The sequence below is a fragment of the Prenolepis imparis genome, unplaced genomic scaffold, assembly GCF_030444845.1.
Source record: "Prenolepis imparis isolate NDT839.2.m4 unplaced genomic scaffold, iyPreImpa1.0 SCAF_13, whole genome shotgun sequence".
NCBI lineage: Eukaryota > Metazoa > Arthropoda > Insecta > Hymenoptera > Formicidae > Prenolepis > Prenolepis imparis.
The window spans coordinates 455,824-483,078 of NW_028141171.1; the positions used below are offsets into that span (position 1 = coordinate 455,824).

The window sequence follows — 27,255 nt, forward strand, 5'->3', positions numbered from 1 at the left end:
TGCGCATATTTTCGACTCGTCCCGCGTTACAATTACATGAAACGCAGTGCGTCGAATTGCGCTAAAACGTAAATTTATTGTAGTTTCATCTTCTTCTTCGTTATCTTCTTGTTCTTTTTCTAGATTCTTTTCTCGCGCTAATAATAACTTTTTAATGCTATTAAAATTAACGCGCCGTGAGTTCTCGTAATTGAGGGTTATTCCCTTAACTTTACAGGTTTCATATACTCGACCCTCGGGTGTTCGCACGATGTAGGCGTAAAATTTTGGGCCACCGGACACGAACTCTTCGATGTAGCTACCGCCGTAGCTCTCGTCCGTAGCTCTCGAGTTCGTCGGTCATATCGCCTAGAAAATTACCCGTGTGAGGTTCATATTCAGTCGGATCACCGGTGCTCGCATAAATACAGGAATCGGTATCGTAATATAACACGCGACGATCTAAACGCTCTAAATATTCGTATAATTTTAAACGTGCTTGCGCTGTCGTATATGCGACTATCACTACGTTGGTTATCGGCGAGGGTACGACAGCCTCTTGTCGCAACCGCCACGAAACATATATTACCTCATCGTTTACAGGTAATATATCGGTTATCTCGTGCTCGGGACTTGTTAATAACAACATAAAACGCTGATGTGTCTTAACGACTTCGGTGTTTGGTAAATTGGATCGCTGGCCGAATTTATCCCAGAATGAATTCAGACAAAGCTTCGCGACCGAGCGTAAACCGGGATTTCGCGCGATGTTACGCTTATCGAGAACAATACCCTCGGTTTCCTCGTACTCCCGCAGGTATCGCTCTTTAGCATCATCGTCCTCGCATTCGCCCGGCCACCCGCTTGCTTCCTGTTTAAGTTGTAGAAATGAGTTTATATATTCGGCGAACAATCCACCTTGCTGTGTTTCACGATTATATTGGCTAATTTTATATTGCCAAATTTCATTTACTTTTGTCACGAGATAACCTTTTTTGATGGCCTTGCGTAATTCGCAGGTCACCCACGTGCCATCGAATTCGCGTTCGCTAGGACGCTCGTGCGTACACGACGTCAGCGAAAATGTTTCGCAGCAACTGCGACATAAGGCAAATAACAATTTTCCGTGCACGCGATACGGGAGTATTGGATGAAATAAATCGCGCGGTGGAAGTACCGTGCAACGTACGAGGCCTTCGATCAAAATCATAATTCGGAGCCGTTCCGATTAAAGTGGAACATTCATCGCCGACATAAATATCGGGATGGCCGATAAGGAAAGCACCCGTCTTCAATACATACGGGTACAAAGAACATACATCCACGTAACGTATTTTCTCCGCATCGGTGATTTTGTAAAGAGTCGCGATATTTCCCGTACGTCCACCGAAAAATGCGTCGCGAGGATCGAGCGGTGCTGTTTCCACCATCGGATGGCTCTCGAGAAATTCGCGCATCTCGCGATTGTCCCGCATTTCCCGATCGAAGGTACACTCCCACTTTTCTGTCACCAAATACCCCCGCTGTCGCAGTCGCCACGAGTTCGTTCGTATCGCGAGTCAATCGTGTCTTTACGGTCCATAGCCGACGAAAGCGTTTTATCGCGATTTATCAGAAAGCACGATGTACATCCGTGCCAAAAGCAGCCGTGGAATTGCAGCACGTGACGCGACGTTACTCCCGTTTCCGATGTTTTTTCATAATAACCATCGACGAGTGTGCCGTTGATACGATATTCGCGCGCACGCCCTGCATGGTTTATAGGATGACCGAGCTCGCGCTCCTTCCATACCAGCCACTGCAGAGCTTTACGCGAATACATGTTCGCTTTTCTGTATCCGCCGGCTGGAATGACACCTATTGTATTCAAGTGTAAGAAGTTTTTCCGAAAAACTGTCATACACGTCGAAGCGATAGTTGTACATTCCTCCAACGGGCATACATTTCCGCGATCTATAAAAATTTTTCTAAACGCCATGCACGCTCGTCGAAGTATATCAACATCGGTACGGCAATATTGCACTATCTCGCGTTGAAAATCAAACACGGCGTTTTTTAGCCGCATGTCCGTGTGCCACGTGAGAAAGCGTTCGCGCTCTTTCGATTTCATAGTTTCGGGGGAGTAGTAATGTGCGGTGGGTAATGGTCCGACATACGATTGATTTTCGATAGTATTGAATAAATGCGGAAAAATGCCTTTATCCGGCGTATCCTTCAACCCGAAAGCCTTCGGTAAATCAGATAAACGCATCGGCATATAATTCACGTTATCGATAAACTTTGTACGTCCAACCGTTAATACGACGATCTTTGTCCCGTTCAAAATTACTTTCGGCTCGAGATTGACGCGATTTTCTACAATATATTGCAAAATAAATTGAGCGTCGAACGCTTTCGCATTGTGTGCTATACATATGATCTGCTTGAAATATTTCGTCTTTCGCGTTGCGAAATCAACAAAATGTTTCACCGGATCGTTACGAAACACGAACTCTCGCACTCCGCACCAGTGACAACGCACTGACATATCATTGTTTGCGCGCACACTTCGCAAATTTGTTGCGCGACGCAGAGTGTCGGAACGTGTTTTTTTACGGACGTCGTACCTTCGATCGTTTCGTCCTGCCGCGTTTCAAAATCGTAAAACACGAATGCTACGCGTCCTTTTCCGCCTTCATATGCAAATTTGCTCGCTTCCTCGTTATTAATTGCGCTTTCTTGGCGCTCCTCGGCGGATGTACCTAATACTGTCGACGCTTCTACCACCGGATGTGATGTCGACGACGATGATCCGGCGGAGGAATTAACGTCGCGACGAAGAGGTCTCATATAGCATAAATGATTTCAAGGTTGTGCCGAATGACATAATCTACAATAAGAAACGCCGCATTCGTGTTTCGCTTTTGCTTTAACTACACAGCCGCATTCATCGCAAGATCGTATGACACTACAAACACTCGCGTGCGATCTACCGTCATATGATTTTTCCCTACGATGACGCTCGAAACACGATGCACCGTAAAACGTCCGATTGCATGCGTCGCATTTTACGATTTGCGCGTCGAAGTAATCGCACGCTGGCACGGCAAAACAACGCGGACATTTATTTGAATACCGGTGACCGCTACCTCTATCGTTGCGAAAGCCTACATTACACGCTACGCAATAATTACGAGAACCCGCGGCGGCTTTTAAATTTAGTACAGGGTTGAAATGACACGAATCCTCATAATACATAATATTTAGCCGATGAGAGGATTCGCGTCCGAGAGAAGCGAGTATCGCTGTGCCGTCGTAGAACGGTTTCTCGCCGCGACCAAAAGTACTAAAATTATATACAGCGATAGCGATATTATCAGCGGCGAGATATTGCTGGAAGCGCTCGATTTCATGACTCCCGCATCCTTCTTCGGGTATTATTACACCAGCATTTCTTGTTAATTCTAACGCCCATTCGCGTTGTAACGCCGATTGCGGATGCCTAACTCTATTCCATTTATCGTGTAATTCTCCCGTACGTATGTTACCGCGTTCACAATAAATTTGTGCTACTACGAGAGAGCGCGGAAAACACAAGTTGTCAGAATTAGCTATTTCGATTATCGAGCGCTTCGCGATATTTTCACACGTTAATGCGACACGTCCGCGACCCGAAGGAACAGCGATGTTGAAAATATGTACATTAAATTGTTCGGCGATATCGAGTCCTCCCGCGCTCTGCGCTACCGCGCTTACGAGACCCCAAATATCCTCGTGGGACAAGTCGCGCACCGGACGAAAAGATAAATCCGCGGGACCGTGCGATAAATTCGGCGAATCGAACAATAATCCTACATAATCGCCCGGTTCACTCGAATTTGTCGCATACGCGTGAATTTCTCGAAACGCGTTTTCTAAGGAACGATAAATATCCCCGCCTTCGGGTAGCGGACGTATCGCGAAACTCGCTTCTCTGCCGATTACCCCGAATCTTCTAAATCGACGCGCATTTTCTCTAAGCAAAGTTATATAATTAAAATTATCGCTGACCTGATGTTGCTGTTGTCGCGCCTGCTGTTGCGAATGTCTATGCTGCTCCTCTTCCACCTCCTCTTCACCCTCTTCCGCCTCCGACGAAATATTATCCTGTTCATGCTCTTCCCTCACGATTTCTTCTCCATTATTCTGCGAGTGCGATAATAATACTCTCTTAGGCGCGTTGCTTTGCTCACTTCCTCTACCACCTCCGCCACTTTGTACTATTAAAAAAAGAAAATTGTTAAATCGAATATACATTACATAAAATACTAAGATATTTTCTTTTCTTTTATGCTCGAATTTAATCTTCGCGCAACTGCTAGCGTTATAATACAATGAGATAACTCACCTTTTGGTGGTAATCGTTGTATCTCGAGTAACGCTTCCCGCTCCCCCGCCGCTAATATTCCGGAGAATAATTAACCGACAAGCGACGAATTGCTAAAAATTTAAATCCGTTTAAGATTAAATTCGAACATAAAAATTTGAAAAAAGTAAAATAACTCCGTTACCTTCTACACGAGGATCGTATTCATCTTCTTCGTCCTCCTCGTAATTTTCTTCCTCCATTTGTTCTTCCTCTTCCTCCTCATCGCCTTCTTGCTCATCTTCCTCCGGTTCCTCTTCCCGCTCCATTTCTACTATTTTAATATTTGAAATTTTGTTATAAAAATAATATATAATATATAATTTAAAAGTTTTATATTGCTTTGTATTTAAATTTTTTGCAGAGCTATGTAAACTTATATTTTCTAAATATCGTCTTACCTTGTGTGAACACCTCGCTATCCGCTGAGCTTACAGCAGTTATGGAAGCGGCATCGTCGTCGTCGTCGTCGTCGACATTATTATTATTAATAATATCATCTTCGTCATCTAAAATAATATATTTATATATTAAGATTACTAATTTTTTATATTAAAAAAAAAATATTTTATTATTTTTTAAAAAATGTTAACTTACCAGATATATCGATAACAGCAATCGGCAAGTTTTCCGGCGAGTGTATTCGTGCTCTTCCTGAAAATATTTAATTTTTCAGTAACTGTTATTTTACGAATAATTATTATATATGTTTAACGTTTGTAAACTTACGCGAAGGTCCTGCCTCGGGCTCTTCTTCCGCTCTGCGTCTTCGGGTGGGGTGTACTGTGGCTAATTTTACAGGAGTGTTCCTCGCTACGAATAATTAATAACGATTAAAAATTTAGGCTTATAATATAATTACTGTTTCATATTTTTTCTCATCTCTCGAAAGGAATAAAATAATTACCTGTTAATTGTTTTCTTTGATAATCCGCCAGTAGATAGGCTGCATATCCACCCACATCCTCTTCTTCGTATTGAAAAGCCTCACGCATTAATATTATTTCAGCGGCGGCGTTTAATAATTCTCTATCGCCGTCGAAATGCCCCAATCTATATAATACTCCAAGTAACGAATTGGAGATCAAGCCCGCGAATTTTCTAAAAATATTATAATTATTACACGGCTCTTCCGTCAGCCGTGATAAATACGACGCGGCATTTATCGTCGGCGACAAATTCGCGGCCAAAGTTATGCATTCAGAAATTAACTTTTTCTGAGCTGCCATTTTTTATTTGCACTTAACGTTTGCACTCACAACACTAACGCGATACGTCGAAACGTGTACGTCTACGAGACTGAGTAGTTAGGACGATGTCAAACTCAAAATGTGCATTTTCTATTACGCTTCGGAAAATTTATACTTTATATCCACGCCCACCGAAAGAATGAAGGCGTCGAAAAATTCAACATTTTCTTCGTTTATATTTTAAAAGAGTGGGAGGTTCGGAAAAATTTTCAATTCTCCCGCTAGCGCTTATTTTGTTTTTCGAAAAGGAGGCGGACATAGAGCATACGCACATTTCTTAGTCTACTTTACTATCGAATGGTGCTTTTCTTAACAACTAGGCGTGGCTGAAAAGATTTTTAGTTATTTAATTGGTAAACGTCGATTTTCTTTCCGACGAATATTCTAGATGGTGTTTGAGTTTTACAACTATTTTCCTAGCCGGGTCGGGGAAAATCATAAAATCATTTTCTTTTATTTCTTCAGATACAAAAAATAGTTGTATAGAGTATAAGCCTGCTTTTTTTATCCCATATAATGTTACGAGGTCTAAATCGCCGATCTTGCTTTTTCATGTCCGCAAACATTTATTTTACTTTTTATTACAGGGTTTATTACAGAGGATTATTACACGCTATTCTTCAACCTAATTCGGCGTTTTCGAACTCGCAAATCCTTATTACTATATTTTAGAGCAAAAAATATTTTCAAATCAAATATAATCTCTCACGCGTTTTCTTTTTGTTTAAACATAATTCGATTTTACATAAAAAATTAATTTTCCGTTTATTCACTTACGTACACAAATTTTGTTGTCCTCTTCTCTCGTGTTACACGATCTCAAATCTCATCTCTAGAAATTTCTAAATGTTTCTAGAAGTTTTATATTTACACAGGACTGAACATGAAAAATCCTGATTTTTCACATATAAATTGTCTTCCCCACTTTGATTTTTTAAATTTTTGCGAGAGAGGGAGATTGGCAATATAAGCACGTCGACAAATCGCTCTTCCGTATTCATTCGAATTCGAGCGTACGAAAACATAAGTTTGTGCTACGAAGAAAGAATTCCACGTGATTTCGCCATTTTGCCGCGTGTCGTGACTATTCGTGTCGTTTTACAAGTGAAAACAATGGCCACACGTAAGGAAGTAACTAATTTTGCGAAATCTGAACGCGATCGCAATATTCGCAAGGCGGATAACAACGACAACATTGACATCGATAACGTCGGAAGAAACGAGCAACGTTATTTATTGTTATCTACAACGTATGGACTTAATTCTTCGCACACTAAGAAGATACACATTGGTTTGCAATCGAGGAACGACGGCGGTGGCTTCGTACCGATTGTTAAATTATCAGGCAATTATGCCGATGGAATTTGCTTCGACGTCGACACATGGCAGAAGTTTCAAGCCAATATGGAGCATATGAATCTATACTTGAATGAGACTCAAAAGATTAAACCTGATCCCATTATTATCGAGAATATTTCGATCAACTTCACTACTGCTTACGGAGCGAGGGCTGTACTAGTGACATACAAGGAAAACAAGGATCATGTTGCGAATGATAAGGTGGAAGAAGAATTGCAGCCGCCGTTGAAGAAACGAAAAACTTACGCCGTTGCGATAGTGATGCAGAAAACTACTTTCCTCGGCTTGGAAAATATTAGAAAATGCGTGGATGCGCATTTGACGCAGTTTCTATAGTCGATACTGTTAATGTAACTGCAAGATATTTAATTAACGAAATAGAAAGATTAAAACTTCCCTTGTCTTACATTGATCGCGAAATTATAAAACTTACTGTCAAAGGCAATTATCAGAAAATTGCACATAATGTACAAACGCAAATAAATAACTTAACATTTTTATATGTTTACTTTGACATTGTATTTGTAGAATTACTTTCGCTTCGATTTAATGAAATTGTTCGTATTATTTTGCTAAAACGCGAATCTTAATTTTATAAAAAACAAAAATTATTATTAATAATAAATGAAATTGTTTCTATCTTCAATCAGAACATTTTCTTTTATCCTCCCTATAATATTGCCTCCTTGTGCCTACTGCGAGCGTAGAACATTGCGACGTAAATTATAGTTTGATCCTCGAACGTTAAACGAGCTTATCATTTCCGTCACGAGTGAGCGGCATGGAGAGCACCGCGTACATAAGCTCATAAGTAGCGGTGCTCGGAGAAAAACGCTGGCGCGAGCGCATCTCCGCGGAAACGCTTACTCGCGTCGATCCTGCGGCAACGTATCGGCTAAATGGGCCGCGGTGCTCTTCGCTCGTACGCGTGTAAGAAAACGCTAGCGCGAGCTTGTGGCCGCCGCGGATGTGGCCCCCGAAACGCGAGGATAAGCTTATGACACGGACAAAACCATCTCTTCAATATTTTAAAAATATATGCGACACGCGCGTATGTTTTTAACACGCACACACACTCGCACACACACACGCACACACACACACACACACATACACGCACATACACAATAGTTACTAAATCGCATGCGTTAACTTTTTCATTTATGAACTCGTGAATAGAACCTAAATTAATCATTTCGCGAAATGGACGTGCGATGGAAACATCCGTGAACGTCGATCGTCTGCGGACCTACGGGATGCGGAAAAACAATTTTCGTGAAAACTTTTCTTCGTCATTTATCCGGCATGTCCGATGTTCGATTCGAGAGAATTTTATTTTATTACGCCGAATGGCAAGATGCGTATCAGCGCCAGCAGTGCGACACGAGTAAAAATAAAGAAGAAGAAACAAACGATGTACATAATAACGGATACGGTGATACTTTGCTAAAAATAAAGAAAAATATAATCGAATTTCGCGAGGGGTTACCGCGTCCGGAAGATTATTCAAACGATCCGCTATCTCCAAAATTAGTGATAATTGACGATCTTATGAGGGAATCGTCATCGTGCGACGCTATCGTAGATCTATTTACCAAAGGAAGCCATCATAAGAATCTTAGCGTTATACTCATCTCGCAAAATCTCTTCCACCAAGGTCGCGGACAACGCGATATATCTCTCAACGCTAATTATATAGTAGTTTTCAAAAATCCGCGCGATCGTGCTCAAATTCGTCATCCCGCGCGTCAAGTATATCCCGACGATCCGAAATTTCTGGAAGAAGCATACTACGACGCTACCTCGCGATCTCACGAGTATTTATTGCTCGATCTGAAACAATCGACTCCAGACGAATATCGATTTCGCATGTGCATTTTTCCCAGCGATACGTTGCATTACGTCTACATTCCTCGTAGATCGATTAGTCGAGCAGTAACGGAGGACGTATAAAAGGTCAGCATTTACATGCGAGACTTGTCAGTTGCGCAACTTTAGCGTAATGGTAACACGCGGAAAAAGACAGCAAAAAGAGACGTCGACAACGTCAAAAAATTCATCCGATGACGCGATAAAAATCGCCAGACGTTCCATCGGTGAGAGAAACGCCTGCCTTTTGAAAACTCTATATTATCTGAAGAGAAATCAAAGAGCGTCGTTCTTACGTACCGCCGAAAATAATCTCATAAAGTGTATTCAAGAATGTATTTATAATACTTTTAAAGGTAACGTGCCGCTCAATAATCACGAAAAAACACGTTTAGTCAAGCATAAATCTATCCTTCGACGCGTCGCTGCAAAACGCGGCAATTGGAAAACCAAGAGAAATCTGTTGGTTCAGCGCGGAGGTTTTTTGCCCTACCTTATTGCTCCTTTGCTCAACGTTGTATTATCCCGGATTCTCGGCGAGTAAAAAAAAAATATAACTCTGCAAATATTTGGTTTTTCCGTGACTAGAAAAGAAGTAATAAAAAGATTTGAAGCGTTCTCGTTCGTCATATGGAATAATGGACAGAGCAAAAAAATAGTACTGATTTCGACGGAAAATCTTGAAAGAATGCGACAAACGCAATTATCAACAACAACCGGAAATAGCGAAGACTACAACAATGCTGGATAACTCGCCGAAGAAAGAAAATACAATGATATCGAATGAGGAAAATGCTAATAATAATAACACCGTACGAACTCCTGGAACCTCCTTATCGCGACTCGACGCGGAAATGTGGCGTATTCTCAACCTCGCGACTCTCCTCGATGAAGGCGAAAGATGGAAATTGTATAAAGAAGTACTTCAGCGTTATCTTCACTTTGTTCGAGAAACGAAAAGACACTTACGCAATGATTCGCGCAACAATACGCGCAATAATGCCGACGACGCTAGTAATGTTGACAATGACGGGGGCGAAGACGATCAGGATAAAGATACCGAGATGCCCTTGGATGACGAACTTATGGAAATACAATCTTATGGAAATACTTCAATCAGCAGTGATAATACGGTTAGCGAAAGTAGTTTCGGGAAGAAACGTGCACAATCAGCGGAAAAAATCAAAGAAACATTCAACAGCGTGCCCCAAACTTATCGTTCAAAAGCAAACGCCTTATTGAAATATTTGTTAGATACCCCGTCATCGAAAATTAGTTGGGATAAACGCGGACTCGTGACTATAGACGGCGTCGTTGTAGCGGGGTCGAATATTAGCGATCTTATAAACGACGCGATACGCGAGAGAAAAACGATAAATGCAATCGGGAGATTTCAGTTTGCACAATTACTGCGCGACATAGGTACACCCACCAATCTTGTAGGGAATCGCGATTTATTGGCTACGTCCGCACGTCGATCCCTGCGTATTGAGAAAACGTTACCGCGTGGAAGCTCCACTCCGAAAACTTTACTGTCGCGTTCAAAGTCATACGGTCGGGAGTTAAACGAGACCGAAGGAGACACGGTGTTTTTATCCGCCACTGACGACAGCGACGATAATAAAACATTAATGCCGAATTCTTCGCCTAAGAAAAAGAAGGGTTTATTTCGCTGGAGTAAACTCGAATAATGGAACTCGAAAAATTGTATTACGTTCCTTCGCATTACGCAGGCTATTCCGCGACGGAGAATTTATCTCGAGCTGCTAAACCAAATTTTACGCGCAACGATGTCGTCGAATGGCTTAAATCGCAAGATGCGTATACGCTACATCGACCAGTACGACGAAAATTTCCTCGTTTACATTACAACGTGACAAATATCGACGATTTATGGGAAGCAGATTTGATCGATCTTCGTAATCTCAAGAGCTATAATAACGGATATTCTTATTTGTTGATAATTATAGATGTCCTTAGTAAATTCGTTTGGGTAGAACCTTTACGCGACAAAACAGCTACCTGCGTGACAAAAGCCTTTCAGCGTGTACTTTTGAAAAACAAAGATCGCCAACCTGTTTATCTGCAGACGGATAAAGGTAAAGAATTTATAGCGCAGCCTGTACAGAAATTCTTAAAAGAAAAAGACATTCGTTTTCGCGTAGCCCGTAATCCCGATGTTAAAGCAGCTGTAGTGGAGCGATTTAATAGGACGCTCAAGGAACGGATGTGGCGTTATTTTACACATAAAAATACGCGACGCTACATCGATGTTTTACAGGATATCGTTCGCGCTTACAACCTTACTCGTCATACCTCTATTAAAATGCAGCCCGCAGCCGTTACGCGGGAAAATGCACGCATCACGCGTGAAAATATGAATCGCCGATGGAAGGACGACAACGAGAAGAAAAAGAATCGTGGCGATAAACAAAAGGCTAAATATAACGAGGGCGATCACGTGCGTGTCGGTAGGGCAAAAGTAGTCTTTGAGAAAGGATACGAGGCAAAGTGGAGCGAAGAAATATTTCGAATTTGCCGTGTTCTTGAATGGAGAAAACCACGCGTATATGAATTAAGCGATTTAGCGGGTGAGGATATAGACGGAATTTTTTACGAACAAGAATTAACTCCGGTCAATAAAGATTTGCAAGGGGAAGAATTTATCGTCGAGCGGGTAATAAAAAGCAGAGGACGTGGCAACAATAAACAATTACTAGTTAATTTGCAAGGATATCCCTCCAAATTCGACTCTTGGATACCCGCTTCAAGTTTAAGATCTTTGAGTTAAAATGAGGGAAGAAGAATTTTACATGATTCTTCCGAGCAACAGTAGCATGCGTTACTTTCCCGAAAATACAACCACATGTTTCACCACTGAATTACCCCAGCGTATAGAATTACACGGACGTTGAGAAGTAGCGCTCACGGAGATTCAGATTTCCGTGTAGTTTTTTACATATACGAAATAATGAAAATTTAATCAGATTCATCGATATTAACGAGCGCGATAAGACAGTTAAGGCTATGAAATCGCAGGTACCCGCGGGTATTTACTTAAGTATGCGCGATATTATCGAGAGTGTGAATTACGCCGCTAAATCTGTCGATTCGCATATCGTTTGGCATTTCAACGTCTTCATGGGTGGTACAATTTTCATGAAACTTGCCTGCGAAGAAAATAAATGTAGTATGACGCATTATGTAAATTTTTCCGACAAACTCCGCCGCATACTCGGCTTTGATATACACATCAAGCGCAGAGATCTTGTTCAGCTCGATAGCGAACCCACTGTACCATCTCCGTTACCCGCGTGCTTTTATAATGAAATCGGTATCGAAATGTACAATAACAACGAAAAGCTAGTTAAAATCGGAAGTAGTTCCGTTATACCCGACGTTTTACCTTCGTGGGTCTATGATGAAGAGATGCATTCTCTGCTATTTTACGAACTCACGCACTTTCGTATGATAATAGCCGACGAGCCGGGTAGTTTGTTGCGAGGTATTCCCGACAAACTCTTTGTCTATTGCGACATTTGCGAACCTTACATTACCGGCGATGTACAATCTCCCCTTCTTCGAATAGTCGCGCTTGACTCGCGAAATGATTGCACGTTCGCGTCAACACAGATAAGACATTTCTCGCCCGCTCAATACATCACGCTGCATCAAACGTGTTTCCGCACGATCGAAATAGATATAAGAGATCAGCTGGGTCAAAGTATACCATTCGAATTCGGGACGCTGACGGTGACATTGACTTTAGACGTATCGAATAGATATCGTAAGAATACTCGGTGTCTATGACAGAGAAAACGAGAAAGAGAAAAGAAAAGAAAAAAAATTTGTTCGTTCGTTCTCTGTTGATGGATTATTACTCGACGTATTACGACGAATTACAGAACGGAGGAGCTCGCGGTGGTGGAATTCCACGAGTTTTCGTCGGATCGCCCTATCAACGAGGGCACGGTATCGGGAGTTTTCTCGGAGGATTATTCAGGCGCGTGCTGCCTTTTTTAGGTACTGCTGCGCGGGCTATGGGTAAAGAAGCTTTACGCGCGGGCGTTAATATAATCGATGATGTAGAAAACAATACTCCGTTTAAGGTAGCGGCTAAACATCGCTTTAAAGAATCGCGTAACAATCTTAAAAGACAAGCTAAAGAAAAAATAACTAGCCTCATGAAAAGTTCGGGATATAAATCGGATGCGAAAATGCACGTAGCTCATTTTCCCTTTGTTGGGCTTGACACGCGCATCGTTAAACGCCGTCGCTCGAGTAAGAAAAGTTTATCGAAAAGCAAGACGAAAAAGAAGACGAATACAAAATCATCGAAGAATAAGAGGAAGAAAGCCCGTACGATGGTAAAAAGACTTAAGACGTCCACGAAACGACGTAAAATCGGCAAGAAACGTACCGTATCCGATATATTTTCTTAATCTATTTTAATTTACACGCATTTAACCGCGACGAGGACAGCGACGACGAAACAATTGTCGGAGAATAAGTATGTCTTTTCTTCACACACATTCGAGCGAGTGTTTAAAGACTGAACTCGATCTCTTTTCCCTGTCGCCCACACAAACTAGTATCGAGAGTTCACAATGGATTCATTACAAGCCCGTAACCTCTCTCTCGGACGATTCACCGATAGAATTCGTCGTCCCCGGTCACGGAGAAGAATATCTAGATCTCACGCATACTCTGCTGAGTCTTCGCGTACGCGCGAAATCGAGCGACGAATCAGCGGCTCGAGCTCCAGGCACAAACGGCACAACAGCAGATACCGCCGTAGGTCCCGTAAATCATTTTCTTCATTCCATCTTCAATCAGGTCGACTTTTTAAGTGTATTTCAATCAAAAGCTCGTGTCGCCTCCAAACAACGCTTACGCGTACCGCGCGTACATCGAGGCATTGTTAAATTATTCTTCACCCGCAAAAACTTCTAACGTCATGTCTATGGGACGCGGATACACCGGGTTGCATGGACGAAACGCTGGAATCGAAAGGCAATACCGCTCTCGCGAGACGCGCCCATTACATTCGCAACGGGCGAGCGATAGATCTTATAGGACATCTCCATTGCGACGTTTTCAATCAAGACAAATTCTTAATTAACGGAGTGGAAGTACGACTGAGACTCGTCCGCTCGAAAGATTCATTTTGCCTCATGGAAAGCAACAGCGCGTCAAAAATACATATTCTCGATGCCAGCTTGCTAGTGAGAAGGGCGAAAATAAGCGCCGGAGTGTTATTCGCGCATGCTCGAATGCTGAGTAAAGTTACAGCTAAATATCCGCTTACGAGAGTCGAGGTTAAAACATTCACGATTCACAGCGGTGTTGTGGGCGAATCATTAGATAACGTAATACTCGGACAACTACCGAAACGAATAATAGTCGGATTTGTTAATAATAAAGCATTTAACGGAGATAGAAAATTAAATCCGCTTAATTTTAAAAATTACGGCATAAATTTCTTCTCTCTGTATTGCGTCGACGGCACGCAAATTCCTAGGAGGCCATTACAACCGGTTTTCTCGCCGGAAGAACCGCTTTACGTCGATGCTTATCAAACGCTCTTCTCGGGAACGGGCATCCATTTCTTAAACGAGGGAAATTCCATAAGTAGAGACGATTATTCCAAGGGATACACGCTTTTCGCTTTTGATCTCACACCCGATTTGTCCGCTAATTGCGCCGGGCATTGGAATCTTGTGAGACACGGCAGTTTACGATTAGAAGTACGATTCGAAAAAGCGCTCACCGAAAAAATTAACTGTATTGTTTACGGCGAATTTGATAATGTAATAGAAATAGACTCGTCTCGTCAAGTCATCGTCGATTTTTCCGGTTAAATTTTTTATCGCGGCATTTACATGTCTCTCGTCGCAACGTACGATTAAAAATTTTTTGTATTTTTCTTATCCCCGCTCTCTTCCATTTCCACTCGCCGACGCGTTTTACGAGAAGAAAAACTTATAATGTAACAAAAAGAAATATCAGTTTCCTTCGAGACGCGTTCGTCGACGGTTCGTGAAAAACTTAAACCTCGCCAACGAAAGCGTATAAGTTTTTCTTCGCAATATGGATATAGTCATTGACATTCAAGGCTTCCGCGATGCGAGCGAGAAGTTTCTTCCTAAGGAAGTCGCGGTTGTCGCGATTGACGCACCGATCGTCGACCATTGGTTTATGATACCGCCCTATCCGTTCGCTGAATTACCCGAAAAAGTAAGACGACAAAACTGCTGGCTCGCACGAAATTATCATGGGATCGAATGGTTCGATGGTGAGGCTAATCCAAAATATTTTACGCGGCTTTTACGTGAAATTATAAAGCACACGCGTCACATTTACGTTAGAGGCAGTGAAAAAGCACATTACTTGCGAAATCTACTTTCCAGAGAGATATATAATTTGGAAGGTATCTCTCCAGCATTCAAAAATCTATTGTTGGAGGAAGAGTGTGGACAATATTGCGCTCATCACGGATTTCGACAGATTTTTCATTGCGCCTTACATAACGCTTACAAATTGAAACGCTGGCTACTCGATCAAAATAATACCGGCAGCAGCGATACTCTCAGCGTTAGTCAGCCCACTACTTGTAGTTCTCCCGAAAATTATCAATTGAGTGACGACGACAACGACGACGACGACGATGATGATGGCTACGAAAGCGTGAAAACTGACTGCGACAAGGATTACGCTGCTAGCGATAAATGTCAATCCCGTTCTAATTCGTAATATTCAAATTCAAACGGATAATATAATAGAGACAAAAAATTTGTCAAGCGTCGAGCAGACAATTAAAAAAGAAGAAGAAAAAGAAGAAAGATTTGCGGCAGAAATAAAAACCGAAGTTATTCAAATAATACCAAGATCGACGCGTTCGTCTTTGTGTCGAAAAAATGAACTCTTGCGAAATTCTACGAGCATTGCGCCATATCGATGCCAAGCATGTGGGTGTTTATCCCGCCGACAGAGTTCCGAGGGTGTGGACGAGGTCGACGGCTATCGTCGCTAATACAGACGATCATAAATGACATGGAGAACATTGGGTCGCCTTTTTCCTCGATGAACACGGAACAGGCACCTACTTCGACAGCTACGGAATACCGCCTCTGAAGCCCGGATTTCTCCTTCGTCTTCGACGAAACTCCATCATCCATCGATGGAATACCCGACAACTACAAGGATTTTTCTCACAAACTTGCGGACAATATAGCTGTGTATTTCTATATTACATGTCTGTCGGTTACGATCTTAATCAATTTCTTACTCTATTTACCGAAAATTGTGAACACAACGATTGATTAATCGTACATTTATTTCGCAAAATCTTTCTTCGTTGAAATAAGAAACGTGTTAACGTAGTTGCTAATCGATATCATATTTAATTCAGTAATTTTAATAACATACTTTATGTATCGCTTTTAACTTTATGTATTTGTAATATCAATATATATGAAAAATTTATAATAAATGTGTGTGAAACTTTTTTACTTGAATTCTTTTATATTTTTCCCACATCTTCTACCCTTTACCTCATAGCGAAATAGAAACTCGATCTTTTTAAAAACTTTAGCGTAATTTACGGTCTCGGCAACGACATTTGTCTAAATATTGCGTCTCAGTCTCCGATGCCCGAACATATTTTGTTTTATTACCCGCCCATTGTCAGCGAATGCTACCCTTCCTATCTGTTCCTACGTATCGTTTACTAGAATGCGAACTCGAATGCGCGTGTTTTCTATTAGGTCTCCTTTTGTTACCCGAGGTGTCGATAATATCCGACAACGTGACGCTGAAGCGATTAGCCGAAATTGTAAGCGGGCGCTTGTACTTTTTTTATTTTTTTCAGCAATAAAACCTTTACGTAGCGTCACTAGAATGCGAACTCGAATGCACGTGTTTTCTATTAGGCCTCTTTTTGTTACCCTAGGTGACGATAATTAGCCTAAATTGAAAGCGGAGGCTAGCCGCATGTACTTTTTGTATATCTTTTTGTTTTCTTTATTAGCGAGGATGCCGACGGTCAGCCGAAATTAGTGCGTTTTTTATTTATCTTTTTTCAGCGCTATACACGATCACCGGGGACCAACCGCTCTATGACGGCTTTGTTATTTAATAATAAAATTACCGCGTTTTTTTATCGACATTTTCTCGGCTTTTTTCAGAAACGCTGTCTGCTCACCCCTACCCTTCCAAAAAAAAAATCAACCAATCAGAGTGCTGGGCCACTATAGTTAGAGCCTATCATAGACGGGGTGGGGTGCCATAATCCCCTCGTCTGCTACGCTATACCATGATATTTTATCGCCATTTTGTCGGCTTTTTTCAAAAACTCTGCCTACTCTCCCACTCTCTTCCCAAAAACCAACCAATCAGAGTGCTGGGCCACTATAGTTAGGCCTATCAGAGCCCTGGGCCTAATGACCCCTATTAGCGGATCGACCAATCACGGATCGAAAAGCCCTGTCTAGCCACGCCCCTCTGGCGCCAGTGGCCGAGTGGTGGGGGTTTGTTTTGACTCACTATAGTGGTTCACATACTACTTATATGAAAATCAAATTTTTTATATTCAATTATTTTAAGTATAATTCTTTTTAATTATAATTAGAGATATATTATTATTTTTTTTATTTCTGAACTAATAAACAAATTATTTTTAAATTTAAAGTTTTATTATGTTGTTAAGTGTTTATTGTGTTCTTTTATTTTAATCTATTTTTATATATTTTGCTTTACTTCAATTTCTTTTTATCTATCAGATTTAATTTGAAATAAAAATACTTTATAAAAATTAAAGAAAAAAAAAATATTTCCAATAAATACCCTGAATTTCACTATCATAATAATACTATTTTATTATTATTATTTATATTTTTTATTTATATTTATTATATCATTATTATCATTTGTTTTACAAAATCAGCTTCTTTACAAAAAAAAAAAAAAAAAAGTTGAAGAAAAGGAAATGGCCGCTGTAATAGTGACAGGTGTAAGGTAGCACTCCGGGTCGGAGCGAGGAAAAGGAGGTGTGGAGAACGAGATGGAGGAAGAGCAGTGGAGTTTTGGATAAAGGAGCTAAAGTGGAACTGGGAGAAATGGGGGAGTATACAGGAAGGAAAAGATAAGGCTATAACGAAAGGATAGAAAAGGGAGCAGCATGTGGAAGGAAAAGGAGACGTGGCATAGAGAAGGAGTGAGAGAAGAGGGCGCTGAATCAAGTGGAGAACGAGGAGATAGAGGAAAGGTGGATCGAGGGAGAGGGCGCCGCAGAGGTACGAGATAGTGAGAGGTAGGAAAGAGTGGCGAGAGGGCGCCGCGAACGGCGGAAGAAAGATCGATAAGATAAATCGATACAGCTGACGGATAAGAGGTTAAGGAGACGGTGGCACTGGTACACGTGAGATACGGGAGAAAGAGTGTGCGGAGAGTATTATTGTATTATTAAGGTTAATAAGTGAAGGAGACAGGAAGGAAAAAGAGGATGGAGTCGAAAGAAGGAATAAAGGAGCTAAGGGAGATAAAGGTATTATTGTTAAAAATGATGGAGATGATGGGAGAGAGATGGAACGTACGGGGAGAGAGTCAAGGAGATATAGAGATAAAGAAGGAGTGGAAAAGAGAGGAAGCGGCAGCAGAAGGAGGGGAAAGAGAGGAGAGAGTGGAGGAAACGCGGGACGGAGCGGCTAGAAGTAAGGAAGAAGGAAGGAAAGAAGACGGACGGAGGTCAGAGGAGGAAAAGAAGCTAAGCGAAATAAGGAGAGGAATGACAGTAGTAAGTAGTAAGGAAGAGAGATGCATGGAAGAGAAGAAAGGGGATAAGGAGGAGAGAAGAAGCAGGGGGCTGACGAGAAGGAAGAAGAGGAAGAGGGGGTGAGTTATACAAGTCAGAGGGCTGGTGAGAAGAGAAGAGAAGGAGGAGAGTCATGGGAGAAGGCGGCGGATGAAGAGAGTACGAAGAAAGATGCGGGAGAGGAGGAGAAGTTGGATGAAGGAAGGTACAAAGTTGGTGAAACAGAGGAGGAGGGAATAAAGGAAGGAGGAGAGAAAATGAAGAAGAAAGGAGAGGATAGGAGAGAAGGAGAGAAGAAAGAGAGAGAGGAAAGAGAAGAGGATGTGGAAGCATGGGGACTCGATGAGGGGGAGTTGGAGAGTAGGGGGGAAAGCGAGGAAAGAGAAGAGGATCAGGAGGAAGGCAGAGCGGAATGGTGGAGGATGGTAAAGGAAGAAGAGGACCGGAGCGCAAGGGAGAAAATTAGACGGAACGAGAGGAAGGAAGGAGAAAGAGAGAGGAAAGTAGAGCAAAGGAGACAGAAAAAAAGGAGGAGATAGATAATAAAGAAAGGGACCACAAAGGAGGGGAGGTGTGGAAGAAAATAGAAGAGAGAGAAGAGAAGTGGAGAAGAGAGAGGAAAAGGAGAGAGAATATTAGAAAGGAGAGGGAGAAGAGAGAGGAACAGGAGAGAAGAAAGAAGAGAAGAAGGAACCTGATTTGGAAAGGAGTGGATGGAGAGGACCAGGATGAAAGGAGAATTTTTGTGGAGAAAATCATAGAGAGAGCAATAGGGAAGGAAGCAAAAGTAGGAGTGATAACGGAGAGGATAGGAGAAACGAGAGTCTGGGTACTAATTGTGGAGATGAAGGAGGAAAAGGATAAGAAGGAGATGCTGAGAAGATGCGGGGAGATTCATGAGAGATGGGGAGTGTGGATCGACGAGGATTTAACGATGGAGGAGAGAAGTGCAAGGTGGAGGATAATGGAGAAGGCGAGGTTGGAGAGAAAAAGAGGGAGAACGGTGGAGATAACGAATAGGAGACTATGGATTGACAGCAAAGAATGGTTCTGGGACATGGAAGGAGGGAGATGGGTAGAGGAAAGGATGGAAATGATGGAAAGGAAAGAGTAGTAAGGAAAGAAAGAGAAGACAAAGTAAAAATGAGAAGGGCGAAGGAAAGAGGAGGGTGAGAAGCCGGATGAAGGGAGGAAGAAAGAAGAGAGAAAGCGGTGGATCCACTGAAGGAAGTGGGGGACAGAGAAAGAACAAGAAGAGAGAGAAGAAGAAAGAAGGATGATCATAGAAGAGTTGAAAGAAGAAGAGGATAAAGAGATGGAGAGAAGAGAGGCAGCAAGAGAGACAGGATGACGAGGACAGGAGAAGGAGAGAGGACAAGGAAAGGGAGAGGAGTTGGTGCAGAGGGAGAGGAGAATAGAGGGAGAATTGTTTATGTTTATGTTTATGATTATGTTTCTGTTTTTTTTTATTTATATGTGAAGGTAAAGGAAAGGGAGCTCGGAGAGGAAGGAGCATACGTTGAAGGAGACGGAACAAGACAGGAGAAAAGAGAGAAGGAAGGAGAGTCTGGATGAGAGGAGAGAAGGAGGAGAGAAGATGGAATAGTTCTGTATTTTGTACTCTGTTGTGTTATAGATATTGTGAGGTCGCAAATGGCCAGGTACGGGGAGAGTGAGAAGGATGTAAAAGGTTGGGGAACGCTCCTTGGAAAAGCGCCTTTATAACCCTGCGGGGAATAAATATCCATTATCTATTTATCTATCTATCTACAAAAAATTAATTAACCAAATTTAAACTTTCTTTTTATATGAATAAAACTTTTAATTCCTAAAATTACCAACTCCTCTAATTTAATATTTTAATTTAATTTAATATTATATTGATGAAATTTTGGATTATTAGGATTATTTCTTACAATTCAAATTATTAGATTTCATTATTTATACATTGTTGTTATTACATTATTGTATTTTTTGGAGATTACTTATATATATATATATATATACATGTACTTTATAATATAGTATTATTATGATAGTGAAATTTTTCTAGGTATTTATTGGAAATATTTTTTATTTAATTTATAAAGTTTCATTAAAATTAAATTTGATAGGAAAAAAAATTGGAGTTACAAAGCAAAGTATATAAAAGTAATTTAAAATAAAAGAACACATAATAAAAACTTTTTAAATTTGAAAATAATTTGTTCATTAGTTGAGAAATAAAAATAATTATTAATTTACTTCTAATTATAATTAAAAAGAATTAAATATACCTCTAATTATAATTAAAAATAATTGAATATAAATAATTTTATTTTTATATAGATATTCTTAGACAGATTATAAGAATAAATTAGTAAAATTACAAATAATTTCTGAAAGATAACGCAGTCTTTTGCTTCTTTTTCTATTATGTATTTTTAGTAGTTAGTGCCAGAGGCGATCTATTCGTGTGCTGGTTGAATTACTTTATACCGGAAGCAGATTGCATGTGTGCTCTGGTTATATTTTATCCCAGAGGCGATCTATTCGTGTGCTGGTTGTTAAAAATTACTTTATACCGGAAGCAGATTGCATGTGTGCTCTGGTTATTATAAAATATAGAAACATTTGTTGTCAAAACATTATCTATTGTAGTATATAATAGTTAATTTTCTCTATTAGATAAAGATTTATAAGCAAAAGACTGCAGTTATTTTGTAGAGGTTTTACTTTTTTTCAACATTATGAAGTAATAAAATAAATAATATCTTATTTTTGTAGTATACAGTATTTTACAATTTATTTTTCTTTGCAGGCGATAATTATTGAAGCAGATAAAGGCGCAAGAATCAAATGATTCCAGGAGCACAATTATTAATAAGGGTACTGACAATAAATCCATCGATTTTCAGAAATCGGTCGAATTATTCTCCGATACGATAGATTCGAAAGTTAGTATCCAATCGTTAGTACCCAGCATGTCTAAGGATATTAACAACAAATCTATCGATTTTCAGAAATCGGTAGAATCACTTCCCGATGCGATGGATTCAAAAGTTAGTACTCAAACAGTGCAATGCCTGGAGTCAGTTTCAGAAACAGCTATGTGTAATCAAAATATCGAACTTTGCGAAGATGACAATTATTTTGTTATCGACAATGGCCCTCTGGATACAAATCGTATCCAGGAAAGCTTGCCTCAAGGCCGTCGCATTGTCGACATTTCTCATATGTGGAATGAAATCCACAGAACATTTAATAATCAATTCGCGAGGAATAGAGTGCCAATTTAAAGATTGGAAACTCATAAATACTGAAATCAAAGAGTTCAAAACGCATTTGTTCTTCAAGTGCCAAATGTGCCATACTAAAGCCGACTTCTGGTCAGAACCCGAAGAGCCGGAAACATTAGGCATTGATATGGCTGCTGTAGCAGGAACTGTTACAGTAGGAATTGGCTATGCCCAGCTGAAAGAGCTGTGTACAGCCATGAATATTCCTTGTATATCCGAGCCAAAGTACATAAAAAATAGAGAAAATTTAGTCGATGCTTTTCAAAAAACAGCCGTGGAAAGTATGAAAATGGCTGGCGAAGTTGAAAAGCAACTCGCTCTTGAGAGAAACGAAGTTATAAACGGTATTCCGTATATAACAGTTGTAGCGGATGGTAGTTGGATGAAGAGATCGTATGGCAATGCCTACAATTCTCCTTCCGGTATTGGAGCCATAATTGGTTACCGTACGAAAAAGATTCTCTTCGTCGGTATCCGCAATAAATTTTGCGCAGTATGTGATATGGCAGAGCGAAAAGGTATCAACCCAAAAGCTCACAAATGCTACAAAAGTTTTAATCGCAACGAAAGCTCTACAAGGATGGAGAGTGATGCCATCGTGGAAGGTTTTAAATGTAGCCTCGAAATCCATGGGCTGATTTTTAAAACAGTTATTGCCGATGGTGATAGTAGCGTTTATCAGACCGTTATTGATAACAGACCATATAGTGAACAGATGGTCACAGTAAAAAAAATAGAATGCACGAATCATTTACTTCGCAATTTATGTAAAAAGCTCAAAGCTGTAGCAGAGACGACTCAGCCAAAAACGCAGAGGCAGCGTGGCTTTATAGAGTTGCGAAAAGTTGTGAAAAACAACATTTTAAATATCAGACAAGAGGTAGAAAAGGCAGCCGAGCTACGAAAAAAAGACCAACAAACACGTCAACATTGTAAGGCTATGGAATTGCAGAAAGATATATTGAACATTCCTGGCCATGTTTTTGGCGAACATAAGCGATGCGAAGCACGCGGTCGTATATGCGAAGAGAATGATAACAAAACAAACAAAAATTATGTTCCATTTTTGAAATTACATGGTCTATATCAAAAAATAGAAAACGCTATCACATATCTAAGCGGTTATTCCGACAACTTATTGCTGAATTTAACCAATAATCCTGCAGAATCGTTTAATTCGATAATCTGCAAAGAAATTGGTGGAAAGCGCATTCATTTTAGTAAACGAGGCTCTTACAATGCCAGAGTTGCGGCAGCAGCTGTGCAATTTAATACGCAACAAGTCCTTACAGAATTGCATAAGAGCATGGATAAAACTGTTCCACCTATTGTTGAGACTCTGGAAAAACAACGACAAATAAAAGTTGCGAAAACCAGAGAATCTTGATAAGTGCAAGGAAGGCAAAAAAAATTCAAACAAGAGACAGGAACAGATCGTTATTATGGTCCGCAGTCTCAAAAACCAGATCTTTCATCTGATGTATTTGAGCAACTTTGGCAAAATCATTTAGAAAAATTGTCCGAAAATGCGAGAAACTGGAAAAAAATTGAGATTGATACGAGAAAGCAAAGTAACTCGGAATTATGGTTATTATTGAGACGAGAAATGTTGATAGCATCCAATTTTGGACCTGTATGTCGTATGAGACCGACAACGTCTTGCGCAGCAACAGTAAAAGCCATTTTATATCCTTCGTTCATTGATAACGCAGTCCTAAAATATGGTCGCGAGAACGAAGAAGTAGCCAGAAAAGAATTGGCTATAAAATTAAATAAAGAAATAAAACCTTGCGGATTATTTATCGATACTGAAAATCCGTGCTTGGGTGCTTCTCCTGATGGAATTATTGATGAAAATGGTCTAGTAGAAATAAAATGTCCTCTGTCAGCTGAGCTTTTGGCAGCAGAAAAAGCTGTAGAGACATTGCCTTCTTTGAAAGGTATCTTTGATAAAAAAGATCCACATAAAATGAATCGAAATCATCGATATTTTTATGAAGTTGAAGGTCAGTTGAACATAACACGGCGAGAATATTGTATTTTTGTTGTTTGGACTCCACAAAGCATGAAAATATTGCGTATTGATGCAGACAATATTTTTTGGAGAAATCAAATGCTGCCTTTCTTCATAACACGCTTCTATAACGAATGCATGCTTCCAGAAATCTTGGACAGTCGTCACAATAGACATATGCCAATCAGAAATCCAAGATATATTATAGAAGCTAAAGAAGAAGCAGCAAAAAAAATGACAATTAGTCGAACAAAAAAACAAAATATAATAGAAAGCGAACATGGCATAGAAGAGAGCAAACGATTCAAACCGAACGTTTCGGAAGTAAAAGTGACTGATATTGCTGATATTGCTCTGTGTTCAAGTTGGTTAAAATTGAAATTTCGTATTATTTTTAAGAATTATCTGTAAGTATTCGACATTCCTTTATTCTGTTATTATAACATAAAAACGAAACACGCGAGATCACAACATCATTGTTTCGGGACATGTTGATTCTTCTCTTGTTTTGTTTTCGCCGGATAAAGCGTTACCGTTACACCGATTTACTCAAAATCAGGAGATTCGCGCAAACTCGAGTCATCCCCTTCCCGCTTCGCCGAAGGTTCGAGATCTTCGTGGAAAATATTATAAAAGATCAGACTCGACTAGCGCGGCTCTCTATCTGTTTTGATACAAGTAGCAATCGAATCACGAATATCTCTAAAATCTGTGGATCGAAATAAATTCATTCTGGTTATAATACGCGCTGTCGCGTTGAAATAAAGTGTCGATTAAAATGATCTATCGCGATTAATGATCGCAGCAACTTATGTGCTTGTCGGACTCGATAAAATAAACGTATTTTATCCAAAATGCAACACAGCCTCGCAATTGATATTTCATTTCTCTACTCCGATACCTCAAGATCTCTCTCTGTTAATCCATCGACCTTCGGTTCCTCGCGTTCAATCAGCTGACGCTTCACACCACAACATATTCTATCCTTCTCTCTCTCTCTCAGTCTCACGAGCTCACCGACATTGTCTTCTTTCCCGCCTTCGACACCTCTCGCTCTCTCTGAGCGATATCGGCAATTCTAATTCGCACGTGCATATCAAAAAACACGATCGCGAACACTCTGAATAAAGAGCAAGATGATGATTGCATTATCATAAGTTATTCACGTAACGAACGAGATATATCTGAAGACGATATCAAAAGAAACGAAAAACTTTTAAATACGTTTGCTCCTCTTTATTTGGTAAAGGATAATGTCTTGGGTATGACAAGTCAATTAAACGATGAATCGTTGGATCTATATTTGCGTATTATAAGAGAAACTTCTCATTTCGAAACGCAAAGTGTGCTATATTTAGAATACTCTCACATGATTAAAGCTAGTCGTAGTGATAATAGCCTACAAATAATTGGAGGGAATTGTAGTAATCACTGGAGATGTATTTTCTTTGACAGCACCAAACTTCGCGTGTATGATAATCTACCTGGCTGTACATATGATAAATTGGTAACTAAAGAGAAAAACTATATACATCTTCGTTATCCAACAGTAAGCTCGAGTGACATAATTTTTGAAAAGGTTCAAACACAACCTGATGGCATATGTTGTAGAATTTATGCTGCAGCCTTCGCCACGACTATAGCCTTAGGAGGCAATCCTTGCGAGGAAAAATACTCTAAAAATGTTAAATACATGAGAGAACATTTTTATAAAATTATAGAAAGCAATAAACTCTCGCCTTTTCCAAAATGATAAGAAATTATCATTTTAAAAAAATCTATTCTGGTAAGAATATAGACTTCAAAAATCTATACTCTACAATTGGCCAGAAAAAGTTGCATCAATCTAGATTGCAAATTATAATCGGAGAGACGAAAAACATTTATTGGTTGCGTTCTCACGGGAATGGACGGGGAGGGGTCCATTCTATATTTTAAATATTTAGAATATTGTAAAAATACGTTCTGTTGCAATCGAGACAATCAATGTATTGTAAGTGTGTATGTAAATATACACATAATAATGAAATAATACATTTTTATCTGTTGATTATATCGATTGGAAAAAATGAACTGTATTAGATAGATTGTAACTTATAGAAAGCTACATTATAATATCCAGAATATATAGGTATTATGCACACATATCTGCATGCGTCATATACATTTCTTATATTTATATACACGCATGCATACATAAATATCGTGTATATATATATATATATATATATATATATATACATATTTTATTTGATACAGTGGATTATTATAGAAATAATAAATAAAATATTTTTAGGAAAAATTTTCCATATAAAAGTTGTAAGGTTTTGAAGGAGGACAGTATCATGATTTAAAATTATTCTTGAGTGGCATTTTTCTAAGATATTTAGAGGTCAACCTAGTTTTTTTTAAATAAACCTACCTTATTTTTATTATATAAATCGAATCCTTGCAATATTCAACATAAAAAGTAATAAAATGGCTAAAAAATAAAAACTTTACGAGATATTTTTTAATTTTTTTATATAATTACATAAACTATGAAATATATCTCATAAAATATTAATTTTTTGATAATCTTACCTATACTTATGCAGAAAATAATAAGAGAAATAAATTAGTGTAAAAAAACATAGTTGTTTTCAAAAAAAGTATGTAAATAGAAATTAGTAGCTACATATTTTTTCCTTGAAAACAACTATGTGTTTTCTTTACACCAATTTATCTTGTGCATAAGTATTGTGGTAAAATTATCAAGAATTGAATATTTTATGAGATATTTCATAGTTTATATAAAATTATATCAATTATAAAACATCTCGTAATTTTCATTTTTTAGCCATCCTGTAGCTTTTTATGTTGAATGTTGCAAGAGTTCGATTTGCATAATAAGAATAAGATAGATTAGTAGATTTAAAAAAGGTCTAAGGTCTAAATAATTGAAAAACGTTACTCAAGAGCAATTTTATCACGATATTGTTCCCCCTTCGAATCTTACAATTTATATATAAAACATTTTTCCCGAAAATGTTTTATTTTTATGATAATATACTGTATTAAACAAAATATCTTGTATGTATATATATATATGGTATATATAGATATATATATATATATATATATATATATATACATATATATATATATACATATATATATATATATATACACGTTGTTGTAACCGTCACGTTACAGCCACGGGGTTCACGCCGTTCGAACTACTTTACGGGCATCAAGCGACCCTACCTACGGCATTATCGCAACCCCCGAAGCCGACATATACATACGATGACTACGCGCAAGAATTGAAA

At 39.5% G+C, this 27,255-nt stretch overlaps 2 protein-coding genes and 1 pseudogene across 2 annotated transcripts; 2 read left to right on the plus strand and 1 right to left on the minus strand.

Moving 5' to 3' along the window:
- Positions 1-298: 298 nt before the first annotated feature.
- LOC145944742 (uncharacterized) lies at positions 299-1,454 on the minus strand. Its single transcript, XM_083053296.1, has 3 exons — positions 1,282-1,454; positions 953-1,076; positions 299-850 (listed from the first exon to the last, which is right to left on the minus strand). Exons 1-3 carry the CDS (start codon positions 1,452-1,454, stop codon positions 299-301), a joined length of 849 nt encoding a protein of 282 aa, XP_082909422.1.
- Positions 1,455-14,931: 13,477 nt separating this feature from the next.
- On the plus strand, positions 14,932-15,874 carry LOC145944743 (uncharacterized). Its single transcript, XM_083053298.1, has 2 exons — positions 14,932-15,435; positions 15,833-15,874. The coding sequence occupies exons 1-2, from the start codon at positions 14,932-14,934 to the stop codon at positions 15,872-15,874; spliced, it is 546 nt and encodes a 181-aa protein (XP_082909424.1).
- A 3,622-nt stretch (positions 15,875-19,496) lies between these two features.
- LOC145944744 (uncharacterized) lies at positions 19,497-25,697 on the plus strand (annotated as a pseudogene).
- Positions 25,698-27,255: the final 1,558 nt, after the last annotated feature.